Genomic DNA, 27204 nt, shown 5'->3' with positions numbered 1-27204 from the left:
AACCTGCCACAAACACAGTAGGCAGCTCATTGAGGATGGTACCCTTGCACGATTTGGGAAAGGGCCTGTCGTCTCTTCTTTTTTTCCTCACAGCACCAAGTTGTTTCTGAGTGTGTGTGAGGTACTCAGATGCTTGTTGCTTTAAGGTTTAAATGCCACACAGAACAAGGTAGAGATGCATCTGGTCAAGGAAAGCTTTCTTGGAGAAGCTGAAGAGCCAGAGGGAGAAAAGAGGCACCAAGTTTGGTGGGTAAAGAGGAGACACAGCCTGAGGGGAGACAAGGGGGCAGAAAGGAACCAGCTGTCCCTTTAGACTCTTCTCTGTCTTAAATTCCCCTCAGCTATAGCCCAAGGACTTCTGGAAGGTACTACCTTATGCTTCAGAATCTCCCCAGCACATGTTAAGTGCTGGACAGTGTCTTGATCCTTCCCTCAAAATGCCAGTTCACACCTTCATCAAGGGCTGTGTTCACCAGGACTGTCTAGGAAAGAACCAGACCCAAACTGGCCTTGAGTTCTTTCTTCCTCGCTCTGCTGACCTTCAAGGGGTTTGCTGGATCCCTCTCATAGCTCCTATCAGGAGAGAGAACTATAGGGAAATGGCGAGCGTGGCTCTGACAAAACAGCAAGGCAGTTATTCTGATGTCTGGGGCCTAGTGTCAACTGGCATTTTTCCTTTCCCTTCCCTGAAACCAAAAGTCATTTTAATGCAGTAGTAGGACAGATTGAGATTAGGTGAAAAATGAAAACTGCCTACTTCCCAAGAGAAAATGCGAAGGAATATATGCATCAATTGCTCCAGGACTACCAAATCACAATGCAGTTCAGAGGCTGGGATGGGGTAGTGGCAGGTAGGCAGATACTACCTGAAGTTCAAGGATGAGGAAAAAGTAACAGAAGGTTGTGGGACAACAGAAAGAGAGGAGGAGGAAACCCCAGTTACTCCCTCACAATTAGCATGTGACTACCCAGAAATGTACCAGAGAGATCCAGAGTCACAGTGAAACCTAGGATGAATAGGAGGCAGTAGGGCGAAAGGAGGCAAGCACCTTAGGTCTGGGTCACATTTCTTGGAAATGGCCCAGAGCTGCCAGATTAGAACCCTGGCCTCAGTCCAGTCCACTAACAATACCTCCTTCAACAACGTGCCTCATCCCAGGGTACTTCAGGTTGCCATCTCCAAATGGGGAAAGTCAGGCACGAGAATGTCATTTGTAATTTCATGCAGTGTCTGCTTTGCATGCAGACGAAACCCCCTGAGGGGTAAGGGTTGTTTTTTGTTTTTGGAAGTACTTTAACAAAAGCAAACTGCTATTTATTATCGATATTAGCTGACCTCTTTTTTAAGTGCCTGTTCAAGAATGCCTTCTTAAACCCTGGCTCTACCTTCTAGGAGCTTCTAAGTCAGATGTCAATACAGAACATTAACATGTTGAGAAGGGTAACACGCTCTACCGTATGGGTTAAGACTGCTTGTGATGTAGCTGAAGAAGCAGGTAAGACAGGAAAACATATCCCCTACTTTTGTGTTGAGTCTTATAATTATAGAATTTCAGAGCTGTAAGGGTCCATCCATGAAGAATTCCAAGAGATGCGAGGAGGCTCCTAGAATGGCAGAAAGAATTAAAACCAGCAAGCCTGGGGAAAGGCTACAAGTCTCTGGGAAAGAGACGAGGGAAGGACTGGTCTCTCCTGCGATTCAGGCCCAGCACTGATTATTCACGAAATGTGTCCTGGCAGGCCCTGCTGCCACACCAGTGCCATTCTTACACCCAGGCAAGGTGCATCCTACCCCTGATAGGGAAGCAGCACCAGGAGGAGGGCTGCTATGGGGTGAGGGGATAGGAGGACAGGGGCTGGGGGAGGGGGGCTCAACCTGTCTCCTACCACAGGAGACAAGCCAGGCCCATTCCTGCTGCCAAGCACACCAGGACTCCACAGAGGACGACCAACTCTGAGAAACCTGTGACAGAGACAAACACACTGGGGGTGGGGGTGGGGGTCGAGAATGGCTGGGCCACTAGGGAAAGAGAATGGGAACTTGTGGTGTACAGGGGGGAACCCAGAGCTGGCATAAGGGAGACCCAAGACAAACAACTCTCTTACCCTTGAACAGCAGGGCTGCCAAGGCCTGTGGAGCCTCTATTTATCTGGTATTGAGACTGAGCTGGGCTGAGAGGCCAGAAGAAAACAATGGGCCTGTTTTCCTGAGCTCTTCCTGTGATCCAGAAGGTCCACATGAAGAGGAAGAGGGAGGCAAAGGCAGTGTGGTAGCAGTGGGTTACCAAGGCACAGCCTAGGGGAAGGGGCCTTCCACCTCTCAGAAGCTCATCAGCAGCCACGAAGTCACACCCCGTAATCTAAGTGCTAAAACAGTGAAAGCTATGCAAATGTAGTTTTAAACCCCATCTCTTAGTCCCACCACCCAGTAGGTTACTAACCATAAACCCCTTCTACAGGAGATATTCTGCAGCCACCACCAGGGGAGGGGCTAAGGACTTGTGAGAAGAGGGGCAGAGACAGGGTTGCTCCAACAGTACAAGTTCCACAGGGCTCAGGCCTTCCTCTGTACTGGCGGAGATAGGTAGTCCGGGAGTATTCTGGTGGGTGGGGGACACTTAGACATCCTTCAGTCAGCTATGAGTAGCTACAGGATATGTGTGCATGTGTGTACATGATTTAAAAAATACAGGAGGGTGAGTGAGAAAGAAAGTATGTGTGTGTAACAGGGAAAAAGTGGGAGTGGATGTGTGGACTGGGGGTAGGGAAGTGGCAGGAAAAGTTTCATTATGTCACCTCTTCCTTCCTATCCAAGCAGAGAAACCAGACACAGCACCAAAGACCCAACTGGTCCAGAGGCCTGCCTTTCTCAACAGGGCGTGGTCCTCGAAGGCCTGAGTCAGTGTCTGTCTAGCCCTAAGGCAACCAGGGGAAGTGTGTCGATCGCCCCCATTCCCACCCCACAGGGCTCGGTGTGGAAAGCAGACATGAAACGGCCGAGATACTCCTGTGGTGAGAAAGGACATGAGGGAGAAGGAAATCATCAGAGGACCTCTTCACTGAGCCAACAAATTGGAAGAGAGAGCAAAAGGAAGATTAAAACCCTCATCAATCCCCCATCGCCTGTCATGTCCAATAATAAACTGGACTGTAATAAAGCCTTCAGAAGGCTCCTTCTCCCACTTTCATCACTCCATAAAACTGACTCTCCACTGTGCTGCGGGCTAACTTTACCTCTCCCACTGAGGACCTGAATCGAATCCTTTATTCGGGTTCCACAATGTGAAGTACTAGTCCTTTGTTTGTCTATTGACTGAGATACAAGTCTGAAGTGTGTTTATGGGAATGGAGTGCAGGGGAGGAAATCGAGTGGGCTCTGGGAGCAGTAGTTTTTAAGCCACCCCTCCCGAGTCTCTATGCCAGGACACACACGTGAACGTGAACACACACTCTTGCAGATACATGCAGAGGCAATATCAAGTTCAGACATGAGACATATGTGAACACGAATACCATTCTAATTAGAAACCAGTCAGAGCAGAGGGGACACTGCCTCAGTAAAGAGGGTGGGAGCAGTCCCCCTCTGTGCCTCCAAGCCCAGGGTCAGGGACCCAGAGCCGGCAACGCTTTACCCAGACCAGAAGTCTTTAGGGTTGCAGATGCCCACAGCACGTGGGTAGCTAACACATGGAGGGAGCTAGAGGAGAGATTTTTGGAGAGTGCAAAGGAGAGAGAGTCAGGCAGAGGTGGAGGGAGGGAAAGAGAAGATGGACCAGAATTCAAGCAGCCTTGCGCTGGTTCTAAAATGGCTGCAGGCAAGGCAGGAGACAGATGGTCTTTTCCTGATGCTGAGATGGAGAAGTGGGGAAAGGGAAAAGGAAAAAATAAATATCATCACAGTCAGACATTTAAAAATAACCCAAAAAGCCTAAAAGATAAACAGCTTGCTTCTGAAGGTCTGCCTGCCTCCAGAGCCTTCTAAGGGAAAATCGAGAACTGCAGGACCAGGATAGCGACCCCTGTCTCTCTGGTCCGAGGACTTCGGGAGGCCGTTCTAGACACCACCCCCCTCACCCCGGGGCTAGAAGATCCTGCAAATCTTGTAGGCAGCAGAGGTAGTGCCTTCCCCTTCTCCTCTCCAATACTCGTTTCCCAAGTTTCAGCTTTTTAAGGTTTTTACTTTTCAAACATTGTAAGCTATCGGAGCAATTTGATCTTTAGCAGCCAGCATGGTCAGTCTCATTACCTCATGGCAGCTGCCACTGCTGCCATCACCCAGCCACCCAGCACCTTACAATCTATCTACAAGGCACCTTCAAGCCCTGGCTGGTGTAGCTCAGTGGACTGAGAGCGGGCCTGCGAACCAGGCGATCGTGGTTCGATTCCCAGTCAGGGCACATGCCTGGGTTGCGGGCCAGTTCCCAGCAGGGGACACACCAGAGGCAACCATACATTCATATTTCTCTCTCTCTCTCCTTCCTTTCCTCTCTAAAAATAAATAAATAAAAATTTTTAAAAAAGGCACCTTCACCATCATCATCTCATTTGCACTTCACACCTGTCTGTGTAGGGTGGCCAGGTGGAAATTATTACTCCATGTCACAGACGAGAAAGCCAAGGCTCTGAGAAGTTAAATGTATTCAGTATGTCAACGTGAAGCTAGAATTCAAGCCTGTTTAGTCTGATGGCAAACCCGAAGAGGCTTCCCATGATCCACCCCCTGGCTTTGTCCACTAGATTCCATTTGCGCCTGTGGGCCAAAGGTTCTTCCATATCTGACTGACTTAAAGCTGATGATCCCAGGGACAGCTGACCTGGAGCTTTGCCAGTTCCCATGTTGGAGTCATTTTCTTTCTTGCTAGGTCGGGGACGAGGCCGAGGGGCAAGAGCACTACACTCTACTGTTTTTCTCCTGTGCCATTCCCTTTCTCACTGCCAGGTCTCGGCACACGCTGCTTACTCTTCTAAGCCACTCCCCTCCCCTCGAAGCACACCACTCCCCCTCTTTCCCTGAGTGTCCCATGGCCATCCTTCCAGGCCTCAATGTAGACATCACCTTCTTCAGGAGGTTTCCCCGACTATCTGCTCTCACAGTCCTCTGCACTCCCCCTTTCACGGCAGTTTTTGATTGACTGATTAATATGTCTCCTCAGCTAGACTAAGTTCTTGGTGGCCAGGGCCACATTCAATACCTGTTGGCTGAATGTGTACATACAGACATAAGAAACCTGGTATTATCTAGAAAAACCTTTCCTTCTCCTTAATACAATGGTTTCTAACACTGGTCTGGGGTTTACTTTTATTCTTTCAAAAGAATCCATGAATATTCACTTTAAAGCAATGTACTAAAGCAGTTACTAAAAGTGAGTCCTTTTTGTTGTGGGATTGTGCACATAAAAACTGTATACTGTTAACCAGTGATATCCTATAAATTCAATAAACATGAATAAATAAATAAAAGTGAATCTTCTTTTTTTGCCATGTGAATCAACACCCCATAATTTATCTACTTGGTAAATATGTATCACTAGAAAGTGGACTTTCTTCAAGCAGGCAATTCTTATACAGTTGGCAAAACGCAAATGAGAACATTAATAAGGACCTAAGACTGTAAGGAAGCAACCTGGCAAGAACAGATAAAGCTTCCCTAAAGCTTCCTGGAGGAGAAAGGAGCTAATTATTCTGGAAATGAGAAAGCAGTGGGCAGAGGGTAGGTTCGGTGAGGACAGAAGGTGATCCTACCTCTGAGGACAAATTCTGACCCTGAGGAAGGGTCAAAATTTTAAGAGGATAACTCAAAGACAGATTTTTTTTCTCTCTCTCTTTTTTTTTTTTTTAGCAGAAAGCAAGCCAGGAGTGTAGTAAAATGGAATGATAGGGAATGGTTAGTATTTCTACTTCAAGAATCAGAAGCCCTAGACAGTGGTTCTAATTCTTTCGTGTAATTTAGGTGAATCAGCAAATTATTTAAGCTCTCAGAGTTCCTTTTCCTAATCTGCCCAATCCCATCTCACAAGAATTCATGGATATAAAACAGTTTGAAATCCATCAAGTGCTACAAATTTGCATAGTCATTATGAAAAGACTGCCTCCCACAGAGCTAGGAAAAACTGTGTCAAACCTAAATGTCCATTAGTGATGAATGGATAGAGATGTGGTACATTTACAATGAAATGCTGCTCGGCCATACAAAGGATAAAATATTGCCATTTACAACAACATGGACAGATCTTGAGGTTATGCTAAAAGAAATAAAGAGAAAAAGACAAAAATGTACATTTTCACTCATATGTGGAATACAAGACAAAAAGGAACAAACAAACGAACTAAAAACAAACTCAGATATAGACAACAGATTTTGGGGGTACTCGGGGGAAGGGTAGTTGGGAGAGGTGCAAAATGGGTAAAGTGGGTCAAGTACACGTTGCCAGGTGGAAACTAAACTTTTGGTGGTGAGCATGGTATATGTATACACATATCAAATTATAATGTCATATACCACCTGAAACTTACATAATGTTATTAGCTAATGTTACCCCAACTGAAAAAAAGGGACATTCACATGTTTTTAAAAAAAGGGAGGGATTTACTAATAAGCCCAGGGTATCACTGGGATTTAGAGTGAAGAACTGGCAGTTTGGGAGAAAAGGAACAAGATGAAAAAGCAGAACTGAGAGGAGGGCAGATAAAAGAGAAGGGAAAGAAAAAGAGCTATGGCTTGGAGGTAGGACTGAAAGGGACAGGGAGGAGGGGAGTTCCTGGGAAGCAACACTAGGGCAAGCAAGAAAAGGCAGAGCATGGAAGCAAGAAGAGCAGGCAGGGAAGGGGGGAAAACTTCAAGCTCATTCCGGCTGGCAGACACCAAGTTCACGGAGGAGGACAACAATAATCAGAGACTGGATAATAATAAGGCTCCTTATTGCCGGTTTTTAATTGTAGCACAAACAAATCATTATACCTCCTTGCCAACCTCCTCCTGTGCAAGTCAGGTATCCAGAAATCCAAGGCAAGAGACTGGGGAAGCTTAACAACCAAGGAAACCTGTGACATGTGTTACCCCTGTACTGCTTCTAATTCCATATGGGAGACCAACCAGCCACCAAAAGAGAGAACTTAGAAGAGAATGCTATGAAAGACAAGAAGACTGTGAAAAGAGAACCTGGAAGGAAGGGTAGAAAGCACAAAGATGAGTCATTTGGCAAAAAAGCAGGTAAAGGATGGGGCTAGCAGGGAGGGAGAGGGAGAGTTATCAGAATCACAGACTTAGACAGGAAGACCAGGGTTAGTCTCCAAGGGGTAGAGACCAGATATTCTCTGGCCCCACCAAGGAACAACTCAGAATAAATTATAGCCCAAGGATGTAGGTGAGATAGGAGGAACTTCCTGACCGGCAGGATGGAGTAAATATGCTCAGCCAACTTTTCACCAGGTCCATCTCTCCTTTCTCTAAGACACCCTCCCTGCCTGCATTCACATCAACTCTAGGACCCAGTACACCAGTTCAAATAGCGAGTGCCTGCTAGATACGTAGACTGTGGCAATGAACAACACAGAAATGGTCCCATCCATCATGGAGCTTAGAGAAAGCAAACATTAAGGACATGATGACACACTTACACAATCCAACCATGAGAGACTATGAAGAAACAAATACAGAGCACTGGAAAGATTAAAGGGAGGTCAAAATGGGAGAGGGGAACCAGAAAAGGCCTGCTGGGGAAGTGATATTTAAGCTGAGACCAAAAGGACAACGGTTGAGCAAGCAAAGGTCAGTAAGTAGGGAAGGCCCAAATTTCTGAGACAGGAAAAGAATCCTAAATCTCCAGGCAACGCCTTGAGAGGAGCTCAGAGACCCTAGCCACTTAGCCAAGAATCTGTGCCTTTTGCCTTTTGACAAAGTAAATGTCTTCTAACATCAGAACACATCAGAGCCCTGGGTTCTGTGGCTCAGTGGATTGAGCTCGGGCTGTGAGCCAGGGGGTTACTGGGTACGATTCCCAGGTCAGGGCACGGAATGGGTTGGAGCCAGTCCCCGGTGCAGGGCACATGGGGGGCAGCCACACATTGATATTTCTCTCCCTCTCTTCCTCCCTCCCTTCCCCTCTAAAAATAAATAAAATCTTAAAAAAAGAAAGACTTCCAGCCAAGATGGAGGCGTAGGTAGACACACTGTGCCTCCTTGAACAACTAAAATAAGGACAACAACAATTTAGAAACAGAATAACAAACAAAACTGAGAGGAAATTGAACTGTATGGAAGTCCAACAACCAAGGAGTTAAAATAGACTCATTCATCCAGACCGGTAGGCGGGGCGGAGTCAGGCAGCTGAGTGGAGAGGGGTCTCGGCACAGGAAGCAGTGACGTTGGGTATGCAAGGCACCCAGGGTGTGCAAGACGGCACCGGGCAGACCCTGGGCGTGGGATGGCAACAGGCAGACCCAGCAAGGCAGCAATTGAGAAGCGGGGCACCGTGCGCAAGGTGGCTGGCTGACCAGGCAGAAGTCCCACATTTGAGCACAGATAACTGGGGAGCTAAATGGATCACACAACCCAAGGTCCTAGCGCCAGGAAATAAAGCCTCAAAACACTGACTGAAAACACTTGTGGGGATTGAGGCACAGGGAGAGACTCCCAGCCTCAAAAGAGAGTTCATTGGAAAGACCCACAGGGTCCTAGAAAATACACAAACCTATCCACATAGAAATCAGCACCAGAAATGCCCAGTTTGCTTGGGGGGAGCGGCAGAAGGGACTGAGGTGCAACAGAGAGTGGAGCAAAGCATCATTGTTCCCTCTTGGACCCCACCCCCACATACAGGGTCACAACCCAGCAACTTGGGTTGCCCCACTCTGGTAAACACCTAAGGCTCTGCCCCTCACATGTAACAGGCGTAACAGACCAAAACATTATCGCTCCAGCAGAGGAACAGCTCAAAGCCCCAGAGCCAATACTTCTAAGTGACCAAGAGATAGCCAACCTGTCAGATGCACAGTTCAAAACACTGGTGATCAGAATGCTCACAGAACTGGTTGATTTTAGTCACAAATTAGATTTAAAAAAACGAAGGCTACACTAAGTGAAATGAAGAGAAATGCACAGGGAACCAGTTGTGATGGGAAGGAAACTGGGACTCAAATCAATGGGGTGGACCAGAAGGAAGAAAGAAACATTCAACCAGAACAAAATGAAGACACAAGAATTCAAAAAAATGAGGAGAGGCTTAGGAACCTCCAGGACATCTTTAAACGTTTCAACATCCGAATTAGAGGGGTACCAGAAGGGGAAGAGGAAGAACAACAAGTGGAGAAATTGAACAAATAATAAAGGAGAACTTCCCCAATCTGGCAAAGGAAATAGACTTCCAGGAAATCCAGGAAGCTCAGAGTCCCAAAGAAGTTGGACCCAAGAAGGAACACACCAAGGCACATCATCATTACATTAGCCAAAATTAAAATAAAGGAGAGAATTCTAGAAGCAGCAAGAGATAAGGAGACAGTTACCTACAAAGGAGTTCCCATCAGACTGTCAGCTGATTTCTCAAAAGAGACCTTACAGGCAAGAAGGGGCTGGAAAGAAGTATTCCAAGTCATGAAAGACAAAGACCTACATCCAAGATTGCTCTATCCAGCAAAGCTTTCATTTAGAATGGAAGGACAGATAAAGTGCTTCTCAGATAAGGTCAAGTTGAAGGAGTTCATCATCACCAAGCCCTTATTTTATGAAATATTAAAGGAACTTATCTAAGAAAAAGATTAAAAATATGAACAGTAAAATGACAGCAAAGTCACAATTACTAACAACCATACGTAAAATAAAAACAAACTAAGAAAACAACTAGAACAGGAACAGAACCACAGAAATGAAGATCACATGGAGGGTTAGCAACAGGGGAGTGGAAGGAGGAGAAGGAGGAGAAGATACAGAGAATAAGCATAGATGGTAGGCAGAAAATCGGGGGAGGGCAAGAATAGTATGGGAAATGTAGAATCTAAAGAACTTATGACACATGGACACGAACTAAAGGGAGGAATGTGGGTGGGAGGGGGTGTGCAGGGTGGAGGGGAATGAAGGGGGGAAAATGGGACAACTGTAATAGCATAATCAATAAAATATATATTTTTAAAAAGGGGGAAGTAATTTCTCCTACTCGGAAAAAAAAAAAAAAGAACACATCAGAATGTTCCCAAGGGTGAGGCACAGGCTTTTCCCCTGAGGCTCCATGCTTCCTCTTGGGTGGGTCCAGAGAGCCTTTACACAAAAGGGTATGGGTAAGCAGGGCCAGAGCGACAGCCTAGGTATTGCTGGAATTCCTGACTCAGGGGGCAGGACAAACAGGAGTTTCAAGTTCAGGTATTAGATTTTGAAGTTGCTCTTTCTTCCAGCAAAGCTGGAAGACTTTCAGATGTTGGAAGACTCTAGGGCAGAGAAAGGGAAGCCACACTCATGAAATTCTTTGCCCACACCTAGGGGCTCAGTGACTCACCCACCCACAGCCATTAAGATAGAACTCAACAGACTGGGTGGTTTTCTCTTTCCCAAACAAAACACAGGAGGAGAGGAATATTAACAGAACCCTAGGAGACACCCTTTCTGGGCCCTTTCTTTCATAAAAGAAATCAGGCATCTACCACCTATCTAATGAGCAATTACCAGACCCACACTTTTATTTATCCCTCGCAACAGCTGTGTTAGGAGGGTCTTGTTATCCTCACTTGACAAATGATGAAAATAAGGCACGGGGGTTGGAAAGACCTTATCAGAGGTCACACATTAAATGAAAGAACTGGGATTTGAGTTAAAGCTTGTCTCCAAGGGCTATGCTTTTGGGGGTGGACGATGATGGGGAAGGTCCTATCCTTCTGCCCCCCCCCCACTTTAAAACTAAAGTAAAAAGTCTCTTTTCTTCCACATCAATCCTCACCTGCTCCAACTCCTCTCTGCTCAGCACTGAGAGAATCAGGAAACAGTCTCTACAGTGCACGTATTCTGAAGTTCATATTTCAAACAGTCCTTTAGACCTTTTTTCTGAAACTTCCCCATTTTCACAACATTGATTTTTAATGAGAGGAAAGGGGAAGAGAGAGAGAAAAGAACAAAAGAGAAGCAAAGCAAAGCATTGATTTGTCGTTCCACTTATTTACGCATTCATTGGTTGATTCTTAGATGTGCCCTGACTGGACATCAAACCTGAAACCTTAGTGTATCAGGATAACACTCTAACCAACTGAGCTATCCAGCCAGGGCCTGAGCCTTCCATTTTTCTTGTGTCCTTCCCAGATGCCCAGGACCATACCCCAAGTTTACCGCCACAGTGAGATCTTTACATTAGTAGGTGCTGCTGTTTCCCAGACCAGCTCAGAGACATCATCCTCAGTTACCCAACCCGGACCAGCCTTCTCCCCCAATATCCTTTTTCTTAGCTCCTCCTCTGCCAGCTTCATACCCCATAGGTGCACCTTGCTTACCCATACTACATGGCAAATCACACATCTAATATTCAGATGTTTAGGTCAGTGTTGTGAATAGAGTTTCCCACACAGTGGACACTCAAAGATTTTTTCAGGAAAGGAGAGAGGAAAGAAGGCAGGAGTGGACTCCTGGGTCTAGAAAAACCTTAGGGATCATCTGGTCCAGGAGTTCTGGAAGGAAATCTGCATCAGATCACCTGGGACAACACAAACATGAGTGCCCCACCCTGAATAGCTGAATCACCTCCAGGGGCAAGGCCTGGACATATACGTAGGTTTAAAAGCTACCCAGGTGATTCTGATTGAGCCTGTGATGAAGAGCCATTGTTCTTATCCTCCCCTTTTGCAAGTGAGGAAACCAAGTCCTGGAGAAATGACACTCATCCTGTAAACTAGAGATGGAACTGAAACTAGAACCAGGTTGTCCAGGTCCCAATGCCAGACTCACTCCATGTATACATTGCCTAAGCTCCAACAGCCCCTCTAGTCAGTAGGCCACCAGCTGAAAGTGCTCTGAAGACTGTCAATTTTCCCCAGTCTGAGGAAGGTAGGAGGCCAGGGGAGAACTGGAAAGTAGCTGGGCACTCATTATTCCGCCCATACCTCATCTGCACAGAATGCACCTTGGATCCCAGGCTGACCAAATACATGGGAGCCCTTTGTTTCTGGTGGGGATTGCTCAATACAGCAGAGTGGAAGTCAGATCTAACTAGCTGTGAGACCCTGACCTACTGCTGGCACCTTAAAAATGTAAGATGAATAATTTCACTTATATGTGGAATCTAATGAACAAAATAGAGGCATGGACATATGAAACAGACCTGACAGCTATCAGATGGTAGGGGGCTGGGGAACTGGATGAAAGAAGGTAAAGGGATTAAGCAAAAATATATATACACAAGTAACACACAGCCCTTGGTTGGTGTGGCTCAGTTGCCCAGAGCATCATTCGGTACATCGAAAGGTCTTGGGTTTGACTTCTGATCAGGGCACAGGGCTAGGTTGCAGGTTCGGTCCCCAGTCAGGGTGCATTTGAGAGGCAACTGATTCACGCTCCTCTCTCACATCAATGTTTCTCTCCTTTGCCCTCTCTCTAAAATCAATAAACACATCCTCAGGTAAGGATTTAAAAAAACCAAAACACATGTAGAACTAGACAACACTGTGGTGACCGGCTGAGGGAAAAGGGAGTGGGGAGGAAGGCAGAGGTGGGCAGGGTGCGGTGGAATGGGGGCGGAAAGAGACTTCGTGTGAGGCAACGGGCACGTGATGCAGTGTGCAGATGATGTTTTATTGAATTGTACACTTAACACCTGTATGGTTTTGTGAACCAATGTCAACCAATAAATTCTATAGATGAATGAATGAATGAATGAACGATGGTCCATGAGCCCTGGCTGGCATAGCTCAGTGGATGGAGCACAGGCCTGCGAACTAGAGGATCATGGTTCAATTCCCAGTCAGGGCACATGCCTGGGTTGCAGGCCAGTTCCCAGCAGGGGACGCATGAGAGGCAACCATACATTGACATTTCTCTCCCTCTCTCCTTCTCATCCCCTCTAAAGATAAATAAATAAAATCTTTAAAAAAATAAAATGTGTAAACCAAATGGGCATGCATGTGTTCCAATAAAACTAAAAAAAAAAAAAAAGATGGTCCATGGATACTCTGTTTTAAACACAGGCACTTAAATCACTTTTTACTTTTATTAGTACTGGTGATAATCACATGCAGACAGGGCATAACACCATACTGTAGGATAACACCTAAGGAACGCAGGGTTTCTAGGAGTGAGGAAGAGGAACATTAATTCACTCAAACTTTGAATACCAGAGTTTGGTAAAACAGGCTCAGTCCAAGAAATACAATCAACCCCAATTTACACACGTAACCACCACCCCATAAGTGCACCTTGCTTACATATATACTACAGGGCAAATCACACATCTGATATTCAGATGTTTGTCAGTGCCATAGCAGGCACTCAAAGATGTTTAGGTTCAATCTAAGAGAAAAGTAGGCTTTAGTATGCAGTGAGAGGGATTGTGTTGTGAAGGGCCATGCAGTAGCGGGCAGACCCTGCTGAAGAGAATGCTAAATATGTGTAGCCTCCTTTGTGGTGCACAGGAGACAGGGCAAAACACTACGAGTCCTGTAACTGTCCCTCAGTCCTTGGGAACCAACACAAGAAGTGGTGATCTAGGGACAGCGCCCTGATCAGGGGGCCCTAAGTTGCCACTGCCTTCTTACCAGCTCAAGGCCACTGTGGCCTGGATTTTGACCTGTAAAACAGGCCTCTCTACAACATGAGGCCCTCCTGCCTCCCTCAGTTGGTGGGTGACTTGACAGCCAAGTCTGTCTCTCCTTCCTTTTTCTCTTTTTCCCCATGAAGCTCAATAAAACTATAAAGGGTGTGGACAAAGGAAAGTAAGGAGGCCAGACAGGCCAATGAATTGGTCTAAGAAATCTAACAGAAGGAAGAAGTAAACATTCAACGGGAATATAATGAAGAAACAAGAATTCAAAAAAATGAGAATAGGCTTAGGAACCTCCAGGGCAACTTTAAATATTCCAATATCAGAATCATAGGTGTGCCAGGAGAAGAAGATGAAGAACAAGAAACTGAAAACTTATTTGAACAAATAATAAAGGAGAACTTCCCCAATCTAGCAAAGGAAATATTTATAGACTTCCAGGGAAGTCCAGGAAGCTCAGAGAGTCCCAAAGAAGTTGGACCCAAGGAAGCACATACCAAGATACATCATAATTACATTAGCCAAGATTAAAGAGGAGAGAATCTTAAAAGCAGCAAGAGAAAAGGAGACCGTTACCTACCTACAAAGGAGTTCCCATAAGGCTATCAGCTGATTTATAAATAAAAATAAAAAAAAAAAACCTTGCAGGCAAGAAGGGGCTGGAAAGAAGTGTTCAAAGCCATGAAAGGCAAGGACCTACATCCAAGATTGCTCTATCCAGCAAAGCTTTCATTTAGAATGGAAGGGCAGATAAAGTGCTTCCCAGATAAGGTCAAGTTAAAGGAGTTCATCATCACCAAACCCTTGTGCTAGAAAATGTTCAAGGGACTTAGCTAAGAAAAAGAAGATAATTACAACTACGAACAGTAAAATGACAACAAACTCACAGCTATCCACAACCTAACCTAAAAACAAAAACAAACTAAGCGAAAACTAGAACAGGAACAGAACCAGAGAAATGGAGATCACATGGAGGGTTATCAGTGGGGAGGGGGAGGGAGGAGAATGAGGGAAAAGGTACAGGGAGCAAGAAGCACAAATGCTAGGTACAAAATAGACAGGAGGAGGTTAAGAATAGTATGGGAAATGGAGAAGCCAAAGAACTTACATGTATGACCCATGGGCATGAACGAAGGGGGCGTGCTGGTGGGAGGGGGTGCAGGGTGGAGGGAAATAAACAGGAAAATGGGACAATTGTAATAGCATAATCAATAAAATATATTAAAAAAAGAACTCTAACTCAATTCTAGGTCATGCTTTGGGTCTAGACACTACAGAGGGATATGGAGCCTGACCCAGCTCTAAAATATTCAGGCTTGAAGGTCAGAAGGGAACATCAAAGGGACCTAAAAGGCTACCTACCCATGGTTTCCCCAAAACATCTTTAGCAGTTAACCGCCTCCTTCCACACATTAAGAATTTAGGCATTTCCCATGACCCATCATCCCACAAGAGAGAAGCATCCACGCTCACACTGCTTGATACTAAAAACCTATTCTGCCTTTACTTTATGTTACCTACAGGTGAGCTTTTGCAACCTAGAATGGTTCCCAACAATACATGAATACGTGTTTGTTTAATAAAGCTTCCAGCCAGAGATGTACCACTGGCTACCACCTGGAAAGGAAGAATACAGGAAGGACGAGACTCGACCAGCACCTAGGTAGTCATCTAATGGTAATTCTCTTCTACTACCAGGGAGAAGTCCTGTTAACACATAAAGCCCTCATACACAAATGCAGAAATGCTACTACATTTTTTGTTATCTTCATCTCCTAAATGACGTTCTCTCCAACTTCCTCTAGTATCTTCCCACCAGGCCACCAGGATGAGAAGAGCTGACAATAAGCAAGATGATGAAAGCAGCACAACAGAACCAGAAAGCAAGGCACAGATGGGAGATGGCAAAGGAGCTGAACAAGGAAGACAAACCCTTAACTTCTTCCCACTGCTTAATCCTCCTGTGATTCCATGCAGCCATCTCATTTAAAATGCCTCTCAGAGGCCAATGACCTTGCAATGGAGCCAGGAGGGGTGGGGAGTACTCTGGGTTGGCTGATGACACATGCACTTCCGAGACAGGTCACATCGCCTGACTCAACAAATATGAAGCACCTGCTATGTCAGGCCCTCCGCTCAATTCCGCACACACAAAAGGGAGGAGACGTGGAAGGGTGGTTGGCAGGGGCTGGAGGAGGGGTGAGGGGAGAGGCTGTGTGTAAGGAGTGGTTTGGCTGGGATGAAGGAAAGTTCTGGGGACGGATGGTGGTGACAGCTGCACAACAGTGTGAGTGTGTGTAATGTCGCTGAATTGTACACTTAAAAATGGTTAAAATGGTAAATATTATGTTGTGCATATTTACCCATAATAAAAAAGATTTCTTTTTTTTTAAAGAGGGTGAGACAACCTTTTCCTCGTCCTTCTGAAGAGCAGGCCTTCTTCTGAATCATTCAACCCTCTCTCCTCCAGTGTAAAACTGAATTCTCTTGCATGTCTTTCCTTTCCTGTCATCAAAGTGCTCTGCCAGGCAACCCAACAACCAGAAATCTCTCTCAGTTCTGGACACAAGCCCCAGCACGTGCCCACCAACGCCAACGCTCCAGCAGCCCCCAACGGCTTAGGCTAAAGTCACATACTCCCTCTTCTCAGAAAATGTCCCATGTATACGAATAAAACCTGTCTTCTACCGAAACACAGATCTAGAGCACATGCTCTTGGAAGGCCAAAACTATTTCTCACGCAGGCTGTCTCCAATGAAACAAGCCTCATTCCAAGTCTCCAAATACCACAGAAACAATGTGGATGGTGTGGCGTACCTAAGCCCACAAAGCCTGTTTGCCACAGTCACACATTTACAATGAAAGGAGGAGCAAACAATATTGCTCAAAGCACACAGTCTAGATGGGGGTGTCCAACCTGTGGCCCAACACAAAACTGTAAATTTATTTAAAACATTATGAGATTATTTTGTGAATATGTGTTGCAATGTATTTAATGTGTAGCCCAAGACAACTTTTCTTTTTCCTGCAGAGACACCAAAAGGTTGGACACCCCTGGATGTTGGCTACTCATAGTCCTTCCCTCAACAAGGACCCGTATCTGTATCATGACCCCTAGGAGCAGGCCACCAGCAGCATAGGGGTGACCAGCTCGGGTTTTTGAGTCTGAGTCTGAACCTGGGCTCTGCCACTTACTGGCTGTACAACCTTAGGCAAGTTATTTAACTCCCAAGTACTATAAGCCCTGATTTCTTCATCTTAAAAGTGAGGATAGCCCTGGCTGGCGTGGCTCAGTGGATTGAGCGTGGGCCTGAGAACCACACGATCGTCGTTCAATTCCCAATCAGGGCACATGCCTGGGTTGTAGGCCAGTTCCCAGGAGGGGACGCATGAGAGGCAGCCACACATTGATATTTCTCTCCCTCTCTCCTTCCCTTCCTCTCTAAATATAAATAAATAAAATCTTTAAAAAGAAAAAGTGAAGATAATATTATCTAACTCAAAGTTATTGTGAGAGATAATGAGATTACATAAGGAGAGAGCCTACTGCTAATAAGTGTTTGTTATTATTCCCGCTCCAATCCCAAAACTCCTTTGAAATGAATACACATTAAAATGCAAATGACTTGTATCAGAGCAATCTTTGTTCCAAACTGAAGGAAGAAAAACGAAGGGCTTACTACAGGTCTAAAGAGAGAAAGAAACTGACAAACTTCTGAGCCACATGTGGCCGGTCCCCTCAACACCACACACTACAAGGTACTATCCATGCTGTAAAATGACATTGTTATGGTTACAGGGACTTTCTCCAGCTTCTCCAAACCTCAGCTAGGCAAAGATCAAGAGTCCGTCGAGTTCTGCTCTCCTAATTAGTTAGGAGGCAGTGAGAAGCGAATGGACGACTTCATCAACTTGTCCCAACCAGCGGCTCGACTCCCAGCCACTCAGCCACCCCCAAAGCTATTCTTCTCCAAGGAATCCATGAGGCAAGTTGTCTTCTACCCTCTGGTTATTCTCCTGAAATCGACACAACTCATGAGAGCTCTGTCTTCAAGCTGACTTATCATAGGATGAAGGACCTGAGAAAAGAGACAAAGGTGCTGCCCCTCTCACTGTGCGCACACACCTGCCTCTGCCTCATGCTGCTCAGGCTGTGTGGTGCCCCTGCCCAACTGTTCTCTTGAAGACTTTTTCCTGAGCCACTGACAATGAAAAACCAAGTACCACATGCTTCAGCCACTTTCTTACAAATGTGCCCTAAAAGAAAGAGTGGGTGGGTGGTAAAGAGAACAGGAAAATCTTTCTTACATTCTGGCATAGAACAGGCCCATTTTACCTCCTTAGGTGTGCTGACAGACAAATAAAAGCTATTAGATATATGCCGTGCACAAAGCAATTTAAAGCCTACATTCCTTTCCCCACCCCGAAAGTGGTAAAAGCTGACTTAGGAATTTCTTTCCAAATTTATGGAATAACTCTGTCCAGTCCTTCACCTGACCTTTCCCGTCTATAACAAGTTCACAAGAGACATTATTGGAAATTTAATTGAAAAAAAACCTCAACCATTTTTAATGTGCTGTCCAGACACTGCAGGGTGGTTAACATCCCTGACCCCCAAATACTAAATGCTATCAGTGCGCCCTGGCTGGTGTAGCTCAGTGGATTGAGAGCGGGCCTGTGAACCACATGATCACGGTTTGATTCCCAGTCAGGGCACATGCCTGGGTTGCAGGCCAGTTCCCAGCAGGGGACCCACGAGAGGCAACCATACACTGATGTTTCTCTCCTTCTCTCCTTCCCTTCCTCTCTATAGATAAATAAATAAAATCTTCAAAAAAAATTAAAAAATAAATGCTATCAGTGCTTCCAAGACACAGCGATAATTAAACCTCCCTCCCTAACATTTCCAAACACCCTCTGAAGGCAGTGCCACCCGAATTGAGAAACACTGGGTAAGTACCTACATTGTCTTCTGCTACACAAGGCCCGGCATACAAACAGCATGCTTTGGTGCTGGTGGAGTGAATCTAGTAGGAAAGGACAAGTCACAGGGATATTTGGGTCCACATCTCTTTCCATGCCAGTAACTTCTGAACCCCTACTATGTGCTCGGCATTTTTGGAGGCACTGTGAGGGATCAATGGAAAGTACAGCTCTTTGTTCCTATACGTAAAGAGGTGATAGGAAAAACAAGGCCACAAAATATTGTTCAGTATGAGGCAACATATAACCAAATGCTAAACTGCAAGGTCTGTGAGAAGGTAGAGAACATGAACGGCGAGGGCTAGCAGAGCCAGGGAGGCTTCATGGAAATAGCAGAAGTTGAGGTGGAAGGAGGTGGAATTTTCTTCACTTAGCTGTTACTGATCCTCAACCTGTTCCTACAGGACTGCTATTCAGAGAAAACTCCAAACCTGTGGTTCCAGTAGCCATGGCAAGCCCCTCAGATTGCATCCTCAAACGGTTCCTGATAGGACAAGCTGAGATGAATTTTCCATTATCCTTCAGAAGACCAATCAATGACAGGCCTTCTTTAAGGAGGCCTTCTAATCCAAAAGGGAAGGCAGGATGCATTCCCTGCCACATGCCTGACTCAGCCACAGACTCTGAGTGGAGGGGGTTCTGGTTGTGATGGCAGAAGTTCTGCACTTCACCTGTCACTTCCAGCCCTGTAAGATTCTCCCGCTGCGGGGACCTGCACTTCTCAGATGAGTCTGAGGTCTAAACTACCTCCTCTGTCAACGGTCTTCTCACCTCCTCCCTTACCAATCATCACCATTTTTCTTTGGCAAAGAGTCCACTCCTCCATTCATCTCTCTCCAGCTACTAAGGCTCCTCCCACAAACATTTCTCATAGCCTGTCCCACCGTCTTCTGCGCTGCCACCTCTCTGATACTGAAGCTGCTCCTCCAAGAAATGGCCGAGGCTGTGGCTTCTCCAACTCTGTTTCATTTCAAACATGTAAAATCAGTAACATATACCCTTAACCTTGGAAACAAACTTTATTTTTCATCCCAGAGTAAGGCTCAGAAGAAATTCTTTTAGAAATTTCATGCTATCCTCAGGCCCCAAGCCCTTGGTTTTTGACCAAATGCTCCCCCCTAAGAATGGCCCCATTCCAGGGTCTCCCAATTCTGGCCGTCACCAACCTCCACCTGCCGTCTAGATTCACCTCTATCTACCCTTTCTATGACAATATCAGCGTGGTTTTCTGAGATGTGGTTTGTTTCTCTCTCAATCTACCAACCAAATATTTTTGTCTTGTAAAAAGAAAAACAGTTCTTGTTATATGAGTTCACATCATACTAAAGTTTTCTACTATAGTCTTACCATGGTTTGCAATTACATATATGTATTTTACATAATTATTTTAATAATGTTTCTCCCTACTACCACACTGCAGGAAAACCATGGCTGTTTCGTTCATCACTGTATCCTGTGTGCCTAGTTCTAGATGCTTCCTCAGACAGAATAGGAAATACTTTCCACAGTTAGCAAGTACATCCTCAGGCTATCTGGCCACTAGACAAAATCTCCAGGAATTCCTGAGGCACTATAATTCCATCCCTTTCTTCTCTCCTTCTTCCTACCATTCTCTACCCTTAGAACCTCAAGTACCTTTTCAATTACTCTCTGGAGGAGCTTCCTGTAGATGGGAGAATCCCAGACTCAAGTCAAGAACAGGCTGGTTGGAAGGGGAATGGCAGGAAGAACAGGAGTGAAGAGGCAATGAAGGTAGGCTGTGCACAGGGTCCAAGTCTTCTTCTAAGTTAATGACTTTGGATCTTCCTATATTCTGTAGTCATGCAAGAAATGGTCTGAGAGTTGACTTACCAACCTGACTGCTTTTTGTTCTAGTTCTTCAACTTAGGAAGGAAAAGACTGAGGGAACTGGGGGTATAAAGTGGTTGCTGGAGAAAGGAAAAGACTGCACATCAGATTTCAAAATGATTGGCCACAGGATAACAGAAAATGAGCATAATTCATGGCAATCAGGTTTAACAAGAAATTCCTTACTTCCGAGGTACTTACATATCAAGGAAAGAATTAACAGTTCAGAAAAGGGGAGCCTGCACTTGCAAAAGTATTTCTCAAAAAAAAATATTTATTTATTTGTTTGTTTTTTAGAGAGGGAGGAGGGGAGGAAGAAATACAGGGAGAGAAACATTGATTGGTTGTGTCTTGCATGTGCCCCAACTGGGGACTGAACTCACAACCCAGGCATGTGCCCTGACCAGGAATTAAACTAGCAACCTTTGCTTTTGCTTTTCAGAATGAAACTCAATAAATTGAGCCACACCAGTCAGGGTGCAAAGGTATTTCTTCCTTTTTTTTAAAGATTTTATTTATTTTTAGAGAGAGGGGAAGGGAGGGAGAAAGAGGGAGAGAAACATCAATGTGTGGTTGCCTGGAAATTGAACCAGCAACCCTTTGTTTTGCAGGCCTGTGCTCAACCCACTGAGCTACACCAGCTAGGGCAAGGCATGTCTTAAGTGCATGCTCCCAGAGCTCTGATTCAATAGTTTAGTACAGTAACAAGCACAATATTATACACATCCTTCCCATAGTACCTAGAACCTGATTCTCCATATTGCAGTCTGACAATGACTGGTGACTGACTGATGCAGGAAAGGGTATTATTTAATTTTCTCTGGCACAACTTCGGAGACAGAATGATTAGTCAGACAAGACTCTCAGATGGCTTCTGAAAATGCTCTCCAGTCTTGGAGCTGTTTTATGTTTCTGGGTTGAGAGGTTACCACATTCCTTATTTACAGACCTATGCTAGAATACAAGCTTGTATAGAGTGGTTACGCACTTCCTGCCATCTTGTCCCCAAGATGACAAGTGAGGACACTCTACACATGCGAGCTGAGTTACCCTGTCTTAGGCACACAGTCCAAAGTTGAAAGGAATGGAGGAGGCCAGGTAGGAAATCAGGATTCTATCCAGCAAAGTGTTAACTGAGCTGCCGAGGTAAGTTTGTCGGGGTTACCAGCTGGCTCTCCTGCTAACCCTCTTACTGTTATCCTAACTGTCAAAACCTCACTTTTCCTCTCCAAGGGCTATGGCAATCTGTCTTGTCCCACAGCATAAAGGATGGTGGTATTTCTTCTCGCATTAGGGGAATGGCTGAACACCTAGCTCCAGCAAAACTCTCTGCAACCTTCCTTCCATCATTTTGCCAAAGCAGCATTTCTCTTCACTCCAAATGCCATGAACTCCCCAAACAGCACCACTCCTCATTTGCGGTTTTCTAAGAAAAAAGTCACTGTGTAATGCCATCACTTCGACTGTAGGAGGTCAGTCTTCCCATTCCCCTGCTTGGGGCATCTGTCATCAACATTTCGACAGCTAGCACATCAGAACACAGTAGCAGTCCTGCATTGCTCAGCAGCCTAGAAATCTGTGCCCAGAACTGCCAGCTTTCCAAGTGGTGCTGGCTCCCCGGCAGCAACCACTTGGAAAGTCTCTTCCTCTTCATTTCTCATGAAGAAACAAGGAAGAGGAAGAGACTTCTCCAAAGAACAAACACAACAACACAAAATCATTGGAAAAAGAACAGCTCGGTCAGCACTACTACCCAGCAACAAGCCCCTCTTGACTGTGCTCCATGCTATTATTTCAGTACAACAACACTGCACAGAGCTGCACAGTTTCAAGGACACTGCAGTCTAAAACTTCCAGCTGGTTGGACAGTAAAGAGAAGCTGTTTGATTTATGAAGTGGGTCAACCAAGGAACCAATGCAAAGGAAAAAGGCTAGCCTGGGGTCTGCTCCCTCTTTGTCCCGTCCACTTCCACTGATACTTGTCCTTTGTGAGAAGCCAAGAGTTCCAAGTCAGAAGGTTCTTCTGGAATACAACCAAGCTTGGACACAGAGAATGTCTCAAACAAGAGGCCCAAATTTTCTCTTGAATGAGCCTAACTTTACTTGAAGGGTACTGCTCAGAAAGAGGCTTCCAGAACTCTGTTTACCACCAGACAAGGTCTGATTCCAAAAACAACTCAGAAGATAAATATTCTTAATTGTGTACATATAAGAGAAGAGCAAGAGGAAGCCTAACAAGTGTGTCATTTGTTGATGCTTTCTCTAAGCAAGCTAAGAGCTCTCACTTATTATAACATGCATTTATTCAACAAACACATGAGCCCCCATTATGTGCAAAACACTGTTACAGGCACCGGGGACATAAAAATGGACAAAATGGTCACGAAACTTTCACTGAACTTACACTTCAGTTAGGATTGATGAAAATAAATATATACGTCAGTTGGTGATAAATACTATGAAGTAAAATAGAGCAGACTAAGGGAGTGCTACATAAAATTTTATGTAAATATTAAGCAGGGAGGGAGTGCTATTTTATTTTTTTTTTTTTTTTTTTTTTGTTTATACTTAAATTTTTTTTTTTTTTTTTAAATTTTTTTATTTAATTATTTTTCAAGTACAGTTTTCTGTCTATTAGGGAGTGCTATTTTAGATACAGTTGTCCTAGAAGGCTTCTCTGATTGCCATTAGATAACAATTAACAATAAGGACTAGCATATGGTCACTGTGTGCCAGAAACTGGACTAAGTAGTTAGCATACAGCATTTCATTAACCCTCAGCAACTCTGAGCTCAGTACTATATTATCCTCACTTATATAGATGAGAAAACAGAGCCTTAGAGAGAGTAAGGCTCTTTGCAAAATCTGTAGCAAGTAAGAAAAGGACGAGGAGCAAGGCCAAAGTTACAGTGAGAAAGCCAGGACTTGAACTCAGGAATGCAACCCTATTCTGCTGTGCTGATGGTGAGATGGAGCCTCAAAGAGGTCAAGTATGCCTGTGGTCACAAAGTGGCCTCCCCACACACGACTAAGAGATTAGTGCAATTCAATCTTCCCTAATAGCAGACTATTACTCTCATCACCAGTTGAAAATCAAGCCTTATCTTGAAACAAGAGGAAAACGACAATTTGGGTTCTTCAAGACCGGCTAATAAATGCTTTATATATTCCTCTACCATCCTCCTCACCAGACCCCCAACACAAGATGATGTAAAGGGAAACATCTTTGCTATTAATTCTCCAGGTTACCAATTTCTCACTGGAAAACAGACAGGAATAGAACAAGAGATGACTGAGCTAGCTGCTCCACAATGTCACAGCAGCTCTCTAGGGTGGAGCAGAGGGGTCAGGCACTAAGAAAAGGTCAGCAGCAAAGCGGAAGCAGGCCCTCTCCAGCCCCATTTCAAAGAAAGCGCAGCTTTCCCTCAAGGCCTGGAGTACTGGGGTGGTACTTGAGGCGGGGTGGGGAAGAATGCTTTCTTAAGAAGCCTGAGGCAGGAAAGACAAGTGCTAGGGAATAGGCCTGCTTCTCGGTAGTAGGAGAGGAGAATAAGGCAGGAGGCAACTGAGGAAGGCGGCTAATATTGCTTCAAACAGAGAAGTCCAGAAGGGAAATACCACAACCAAGGTCAAAGGGTGTTTGCAGAATTGCTGGAAATCCCAGGCTGAGGATCCAAGCCAAACTAGCAGAGGAGGCTAAAGGGAAACAGAAGCCCAAGCAGAGTCCCACAAGGTTTAAATCAAAGGTCATGGTTTGGACGCACCCCTTTTTTATTGTGTTACAGTTACCACAGCCACAGAACCTGTAGCCAGTTAATTAACAATCACAGTGGGAAGGAAAAGTTGGGGGTTCATCCTAGAGAGGAGCACATCAAGGGAAGCCTGAATTACCATCTTAAACTCCAACGGCTTCACTTGAGAATCGAAGTTTAAACTGACCTTATCAATCTCCCTCCGAAAGCCTTTCCACGCTCTCCCCACCAGCACACACAGACACACACACACAGTAATTCAATACCCAGTCTCCCTTCTCAGCAACCTTATCTTCAGCAAGTCAGGTCTCCTAGCCCAACACTGCACCAAAGAAATTATGACCTGAATGGTGAGAAAAACTGTGTCACCTAGAGAAACCCAATTAACAACATGACTCTGCTCTCTTCAATTCCCCTCTCCCCTCCAGTCATATTGGGGGCATCTGTGTGGCTGACCGCCTTTTCCTGATACTGGCCATGTTCCCTGGCTAACTCCAAAGCCAGGAGACAATTTATATGGGGCCTGAGGAGAAGCTAACTCAGAGACGGGAAATCCTGCTCTCCATCTAGGCCTGTTGAAAAACCGGAAGGACACAGGACGAAACACCACTTGGGTGACAGTCTGGAGTGTTCACCTTGAAATTACTAAACACTAAACTGCCCCTTAAGTCAGAGCTCCCTCCTGAAGAAAAGCTAATAAAAGCTGAAAGCTCCCACACGAGAGCATGCAAATGCCCCAAGAGAAACAATAAATAGGTATTTCGAAGAAATTCCTGCCCCTGCCGTAGTTTCTTTTTATCCCTTTTCAAATTAGCCCCCTTGGTGAGAGATCTCCATTACCTCTTCCACCCTCCAGTAGGTCAGCTCCTTTCTGACCACATACAGCATGTGCTTTGTGTGTACATACATAAACATCCTCTTCCCAGCCCATGCTTGAGTTTCTGAAGAGAATAAATGCTCTCCCACCTCCCCCAGTGCACTTGTCTTTCCTCCCAGTCCCACACTGCTGCAGAGTTGGTAATATAATATTCAGGGACCCTGAGACCGGAAATGCCTGGTTCTGGACTGCTGCACTTGAAACACAAGAAAAGGGCTAAGGGAGAGCTGAACAGGGGGATGAGGGCGACGGAAGAAGGTGTGGGGTGAAGATGGGAGGCTGAAATTCCGATCAGGTAGAGATGCAATCCAGGGGTAGTCGAGAAAGAGAAAGGTTGATGAGGGAGAAGCCTGTCAAGACTGTTGCAAAGTCAAAATTCGAGGAAGGGGGGGGGAGGAAAAAGACCTAAGTAAGGGTAAGGGAGTAGGGGGAAGGGGGCATCATAATAAAGGTTTTGCAGGTGATGGGGTTAAGTTTAGGGGAACTAGAGGGTGACCATCAAATATCTTGGAGAAGGGGGTCCGGAACCTTAGCCAAAGGTAGAGATGGCAGGGAAGTGTGGGGGCGGGGCACCAAGGGTGGAGATTGAACTGGCTCCCAGAATTTGCAGCAAGTGGAGAGAGAAGAGTGGAGGGCGGGGGCCCAGCCGCGGTGAGCACCCGGGGAAGGGGCGGGGGTCGCCGATGGACCTGGCGGGGTGCAGTAGGGGGCCCCGGGGAGTACGTGAGGCGTGCAGCCAACCCGCTTCCCTGCGGCGAGAATAAGAACCAGGGCGAAGCTGGGGGCGGCGCGCTCACCCGCAGGGCGGACAGGTCGATGTCGTCCAGGCTGCGGGCGGGGGCTGGGTCGCCCATGGCCTCTGCGGGGAATCGGGCCCCGGGGCCGCTCACGCTCCTGCTCCGCTACTCCGCTGCCGCCGTCGCCACTTCTCCCCCATCGGGGGATCCTAGGGGCGGACACCACCGGGGAGGGGGAGGGCCGGCAGGAAGACCGACCCACGAGCTGACAGGAGCTATAGCCCGGGAGCCTGCAACCCGAGCCTCCCGACTCTCCTGCGCAGGCGCAGAGTGGCGGCGCGCCGGGAGGGTAGACGAGAGAACGTGACGCGAACGCGTAGGGCTCCCCCTCCCCCTAGGCACCGACACCTGCGCGCAAGCGCAGGAGAGATAAAGAAAGGCGCGCGTGAAGACCGACTGACCGCGCGAGCCTGGCTTGAAAGAAGTGGGCGTCGGCCGAGGAGGCCGTGGAGCGCGCCCACCAGCTGCTGCGCGTGCGCACATGCGTTTCCTTCTCTTCCCCTATTTTATACTCTCTCTCCCCCGTTTTTTTTCTTGGCTCTCCTTTGACGCCTTTCCTTCCCTTTACCTCCTCTTTCGTGTGCCCAGCTGCCAATCAAACCACCCACCTCTCTATTTGCAGAAGAAGGAGGAGGAACCCAACCCCCTCTAGTACTAGGGGGGTTGTTATGGTAACTCCCCACGCGAGGCTTGGGTGGCCTCTAGATAGGATGGGCTGTCCACCCACCTAATTGCCATGGCAACAGTGGAGCCGCTGAAGGAGGGGCCTCAGTGAGAACTTGGCTGGAGAAGCCACAGAGGAGTTGGGGAGTGCAATGGGTGGGACTGGCTGCCTTAGGAATGCCCTTTAATCCCTTCCCTAGCTGGAGGGGGTAGTGTTGAGGAGGGGATCTGAGATCTCAAGATAGGTACTGTTACCGAAGACCTTAATCTCTGAAACCGCTTGTGCTATACAAAGGAATTGTTTCAATAATTATTCTTTGGCTAATCACTGGAGCTACGTGTAGGGGAAAGGGTGGCAGGGAGAGGTGGGGAGAAGGAGGAATCTGTCTAACCCCTTCGCATCTTGTTTGGGTCACCCTAGGTCTACCCATGTTGGCACAGCACCCCCAGCCATTAGCCTCCCTGGAGCCCAGCTAAGGAGTTATGTTTTGCCACTGACATGGTGTGTGACCTTGAGCAAGTTGCTTTGCTTCTCTGGGCCTTTTGCTGTGATGTTGAAG

General features: G+C 46.2%; 1 protein-coding gene across 11 annotated transcripts in view; it reads right to left on the bottom strand.

Annotated features, from left to right (window-relative positions):
- The window catches only part of MINK1 (misshapen like kinase 1), a 68947-nt gene extending 42686 nt beyond the window's left edge, over positions 1-26261 (bottom strand). For 7 of the 11 annotated variants that reach the window (XM_037066221.1, XM_037066223.1, XM_037066225.1 and 4 more), the window contains exon 1: positions 25982-26260. In XM_037066221.1, coding sequence (XP_036922116.1) covers positions 25982-26038 — 57 coding nt within the window. In that variant the 5' untranslated portion in view covers positions 26039-26260. Of the gene's footprint in view, positions 1-25981 lie in introns of all 11 variants that reach the window. The other 4 variants (XM_037066219.1, XM_037066220.1, XM_037066227.1 and 1 more) reach the window with 1 other exon arrangement.
- Positions 26262-27204: the final 943 nt, after the last annotated feature.

Source organism: Sturnira hondurensis, unplaced genomic scaffold (assembly GCF_014824575.4).
Source record: "Sturnira hondurensis isolate 20B ecotype Veracruz unplaced genomic scaffold, ASM1482457v3 Scaffold0016587, whole genome shotgun sequence".
In the NCBI taxonomy this organism is placed as follows: Eukaryota; Metazoa; Chordata; class Mammalia; order Chiroptera; family Phyllostomidae; genus Sturnira; species Sturnira hondurensis.
The sequence above is the reverse complement of the archived record's forward strand: the minus strand, read 5'-3'. Positions and strand labels throughout refer to the sequence as shown.